At 27.6% G+C, this 5,297-nt stretch overlaps 1 protein-coding gene across 1 annotated transcript; it reads left to right on the top strand.

The window, feature by feature from the left end:
* The first annotated feature begins 1,131 nt into the window (after window positions 1-1,131).
* On the top strand, window positions 1,132-3,896 carry LOC111896818 (uncharacterized). The gene is made up of 11 exons (XM_023892805.3): window positions 1,132-1,509; window positions 1,882-1,924; window positions 2,074-2,127; window positions 2,264-2,330; window positions 2,430-2,486; window positions 2,581-2,687; window positions 2,836-2,874; window positions 2,997-3,085; window positions 3,182-3,260; window positions 3,412-3,459; window positions 3,567-3,896. Exons 1-11 carry the CDS (start codon window positions 1,331-1,333, stop codon window positions 3,645-3,647), a joined length of 843 nt encoding a protein of 280 aa, XP_023748573.1. The 5' UTR covers window positions 1,132-1,330; the 3' UTR covers window positions 3,648-3,896.
* Window positions 3,897-5,297: the final 1,401 nt, after the last annotated feature.

Here is a 5,297-nt window from a genome sequence, read left to right as displayed (position 1 = left end):
ATACTAAATTATACTTAGACGACAAAAAATTCAAAAAAATAAATGTCTACTGCATCATCATCTCATGGTATATCTCTTTCATATGTTATTCATTTTAACCAATATGGTAATAATATTAGTTTATTGTCCATATGTAGTATGATTATTTATTTATCAACCTTTTATATAATAATGTTATCATTATATGATCAAATTATCATGTAGAATTTTACCATTTGAAGTGAGTAATTTTGTAACCGTGGTTCCCACGAGTTATAACCTAGTATATATATATATATATATATATATATATATATATATATATATATATATATATATATATATATATATATATATATATATATTTACGGCGATATAATCTTGACAATAATTGAAAAAATATATTCCGAGAAGTTTGGATAGTAAATCATGACCAAAATTGAAATTTGGGGTACTTTTTCTATCCATCGTGACAAAATATCTAAATGGTTAAAGTTTCTTCAACAAATATAAATTTAATTCAATATAGTTTTTAATTGACTACTAAAAGGGTATTTGTTCGTGCTCGTCTACTAGTTTGTTTAGGAGGTTATTATAAAGTTCTATCAAATTGTCGCAATGCATAGTCGAATTGTTTTACATATTTTTCAAGATAAGCATCAAAATAAGTTTGTAAGAATATTATCAAAACTTCCTCTTTAGGTTGGAGAAAATTGGGTTTTTTTTTTTCTCTTCATAAAGCAACAATTGCAGAATCCACAATTCCATAAGACACTTACTAGTATTAATGAAACCCCTCCACTTAGGATTCACACGTAAAAACTCTCATACCCTTTAGATTAAGGGGTGGGGTTGGATGGAATGGAGATGATGCCATTTAATTTTGTGAAATTATTAATTATTAACATACAATAAAAAAATAAAAATAGATAATGATAATATAGTTATTTTATATGCGGTATGAATAAAAACCAAAATAAAATCAAAACATAACAAAATCCAAATTAAAAAAGAAAAACTATCGACCAAACGTGCACCACATAGAATTTACTCTTGAATGTATGTTGTGTACATGAATATATGTATGTCAAATACTTGGTAATATTAAAAAAATAATAATTAAAACTCAGGCACATATAAGCAATTTACAGCTAAAACACCGACGCAAACAATATCACATGAACATCTCTCGTTTTCAAAACAACTGTCAGCATTCGCAAGCACCAAAGGACAAAAGATCGATGAAATCGAGCCGTTTTCCCCTATTCACCACTGTTCGAACGATAATCTTCATAAACCTCATCAACTTTCTCCGATTTCCTTCTGATTGAACATAAAGCTTCATCAAGAAATGAACTTATGGCGGTTTCTACTTCAATTTATCAGCTTACTGATCATACGCCGGCTCATTGTAATTCGATCAGTATCCGCAGTTTGCGAATACAGTATCACTCACGAAAACACGCACTACAACTTCAATCTGGTTGCTCCTTCCAAACAATTCCCCCATGGTGTTCTCAGCGAAGACGGGTACTTTTTCTCGCTTTCTAAATGTTCGTGTAAGAATCTCGCTAAAATTGATTGATTTGCAAAATTGATTGTCTAATTCTCTTTCCCAAAGTTTTGGAATGTATCATACATATGAAATTGGGCATTTCGATTGTGGGATGATTATATTCTCATAAAATAGTCGCACTTTCGTAAACACAAGTTCACTTTGAAAGTTGGAAGGAAATTCAAGAACAATTTTACCATTGATTACATATAAATTAACAAGATGACTCTTATTAATCTTCAAATTCTTTACCTTATAGTAATTTATCTGTATGATACACTTGAGTTTATGAACATTAAAGGGGAATTGAAACTTTGGCTAACCATATTTACATTTGATTGAATCAGATATTACAAGGTTTCATCTAATGGAACAGTGGTTTGGTTTCAGGTTGGCTCCACCAGGTTACACTTTATTTTTTTATTTTTCAGTTATTATTATTATTATTATTATTTTATTTTTATTTTTTAATCTTTTGTATGTCATTGGTTATGTTATTAAAGTTGTCTTCTTATCTTTACCTGTATTGATTTGAGCAGCTGTGTGATGCGATGATTTTCAACCATGACCCACCACGATGTTTTGATTGTTGGGTAATGTATACCTATAGTATATTTAGAACTACATTTATTTGTGATATTTTTTTTTTATAATTTGCTAAATAGTTTTATTTTCTATTTTTTTCTATAGTTTTAATTAGTAATAAAGATTTATATTGCCTCTTTACAGGAATGTGGTGGTGGATCATCTCATTGTGGCATGGGTTGTAGTGCACTTATGTCAAATGTTATATCGGGTATATATTCTTAATTGAACCTTGTATAAACATTTTTTGTTGATATTTTATATTTGTTGTTATAGTTTCAAATATTTTTTTATGTAATATTACGTGTAGGATATCCTGTATGTATCACTATGGGGCAAACTCCTACTATTACTATAGATCTGATTGGTAATATATAATATATAATATAATATACCCTTTAAATATTGTGTTATCTAATATTTTTTGATACGTTTTAATTATTTTTTTTTGAACATGATAGATAAAAGAAATCCTCAAATGGGCCTCATTGTTAAAATGAAGCACAATAGCCCACATATGAGTTGTTCACTTTCGGTTTCTGTTGTATGTGATTCAAATCAAGTTCAAGTAAGAGAATGCTCGTTTGTCCTGTTTTGTAATTTTACAAAAACATTTGAACTCATTCATAAGAAAAATATTTAATAAAAGAAAAATACATTGCTATTTCTTTAAATTTTATATTTCTAAATAACAACTCAAAGTCTTCAATCTTTAGGTACCTCAGACACTGGAAAGAGTTGGGGGTTGTAGTTATGTGAGTGCTTACAAACTCAAAAATAAATAAATTATAATTATAATACGCAAATAAACAAAAGTACATTATTAATTCTCTTATTATATAAAAAAAAGCCTCATAATAATTCTAGATGATTACAGGCTACACAATTGAGGCATCCATCTGGTTGTGCAATAATTGAATCTACAAATAGCAATGGCTTAGGCTGGTTTGTTACACTATTAATCATGTAATATTTATATTATATGCACAAATGGATATATTTACTTAAAAAAAACCACACGTTTGCTGAATTCGCTTTACATTTTTTTTTTAATTTTTTCAGAATTTTATGTCTCTTTGGAAGTTACCTTATAGCAGGAGCTACATACCGATTTTTCTACCTTCACATTCGTGGTATAGATGTAAGTTTCACAAGTATAAGGGAAAATTGTGATAAATAGAAAATTATTTTCGTTTATTTGTGCATTAAAGCGTTCTAGTTTCATTTCTTTTGTTACAACATTGTAATTTTATTAATTTATTATATTTCATCTTTCTACATCTCCTCTTCAGATATTACCTAACTTGGAATTCTGGGACAGTTTGCCACATAGAGCACAGGTATTGTTAATTACTTCAATTTGTTGATCATAATTTAAAATTCTTTTATTTATAAAACGATAATGATTTGAAATTGATTTTATATATTATTTTACTACGTTTTGCAGAGTGCATTTATGTGTTTGGTTGGAAAATTTAAAGGGCATTCTGAAGGTTACCAAAGCTTCGATCCCCCTGTTGACTTTTGACTTACGAGTAAATTATACACAGTTTCTCTCATGAGAAAATTGTATTTGTGTTTTATTAATTACAATGAAGGTTTTGTTACACTTTCTCTCACTAAAGGTGTATTTTTTGGCTTTTGGGTATTTCATACTGGACTTTAATACTTTCCGGATGTACTTCTCCTAAGGAAGTTTTGTCTTTAATACTTTATGCTCATGGCAAATATTTATGTAGCAGCTACCAAATATTCTATTGGATATCATTATTTTGTCTTTATTGTTGTTTTTATACAATTTTATTTTTATATGATGATTTTGCATGCCATGTACCTAATGCAAAAATAAAACAACAAGCCGTAGAGAAAATGTTTTTTCTGAAACGCGACGATTAATGAGAAGTTTTAATTAAATAAAAAATGTTTTAATTATTTAATTTTCAAAATTAATGGTGTGTTCGAATAAAATTAAAAATGTTTTAGTTTTTTTTGAAACTAAAATGAGTTATAATTTTAATAAATCATACAATTATAAAATTAACATACGTATTTCAGAACACGATTTAATTGACGAATGTTAAAAATGATTTTTTCGAAAATCAACTGAAATTAGTTTCAACTTTCAAATGAGTAACTTAAGGATGACTTAAGAATATAGATGGAAAAGGAGGTAGTGGTTCTGAGTGGGGCATGTAAAACCTTAGGGTGCGTTTGGTTGTGGAAAATTGTTTTCATTTTCTATGAAAATGTTTTCAGAAAATAGAGTTGAGTTTTCATTTCCAATTTGCAATGAAAACGTGTTTGGTTGGAACGGGTGGAGTTTTCATTTTCCATCTTAGAAATTTGGAAAACTATAAAAATCATTTTTCTAATTTACATACAATTTAGAAAAACTGAAAATTTTTATTTTTTATAAAATTTTGAAAAACTAAACGAACCAAATGTGTTTTCAAAATTTTCGTTTTTCTTAGAAAAATTTCCTAGAAAACTGGAAAATTTTGCACAACCAACGCACCCTTAATTTTATGGATAGTTTGAAATACAAATTTAGAAAGATTAAAATAATAGTTTTAAAAACATTTAAGTAATAAATTGTGGAAATAGTCCCAAACTTCAAGTTCTTTTAACAAATAATAGTATATTTAAAAGTTTATATAAGGGCATAACGATCAACATAAAAGACAAGGTAAAATGTATGGAATATTTTAAACATGTCAAGACGCGGTCCTCTAAAAGTATGAGAGCTCTTTGATATCCAAAAAAAATTCAATTTAAAATATTAAGAAAAATAGTTAGAGTTTATGCAAAAGAATAAGAGATAGTCACATCAATTATATATTCCAATCACATATTCCGACAATTAATTTAGGCATAAATAGTCGCTAAAAAGAGGAAAACTAAGGATTGATAATTAATGAAAAGGGACATTTGGTTTGTATTAACCTCTACATACCCCTCACAACTTTGGATGTTTATAATTCATGCAAAATTTGGTCCGATTTACCTTTTAGTCATAAATTATTTTTTTTTTATAAAAAAAATCATAAAAACTGGAAAAAGTTTGTATTTTGACACTTTTTGATCTATTGGAACCGGTAATAAATTAATTTAGGACTATTTCGTAAACTGACCTAAAATATTGGGGTTCTTCTGTAAAAAAATATTAAGATTTTTCTGC

The sequence above is a fragment of the Lactuca sativa genome, chromosome 9 (assembly GCF_002870075.4).
Source record: "Lactuca sativa cultivar Salinas chromosome 9, Lsat_Salinas_v11, whole genome shotgun sequence".
Classification (NCBI taxonomy): domain Eukaryota; kingdom Viridiplantae; phylum Streptophyta; class Magnoliopsida; order Asterales; family Asteraceae; genus Lactuca; species Lactuca sativa.
Note: the sequence above shows the minus strand (reverse complement) of the source record. Positions and strands in the feature narration are given on the sequence as shown.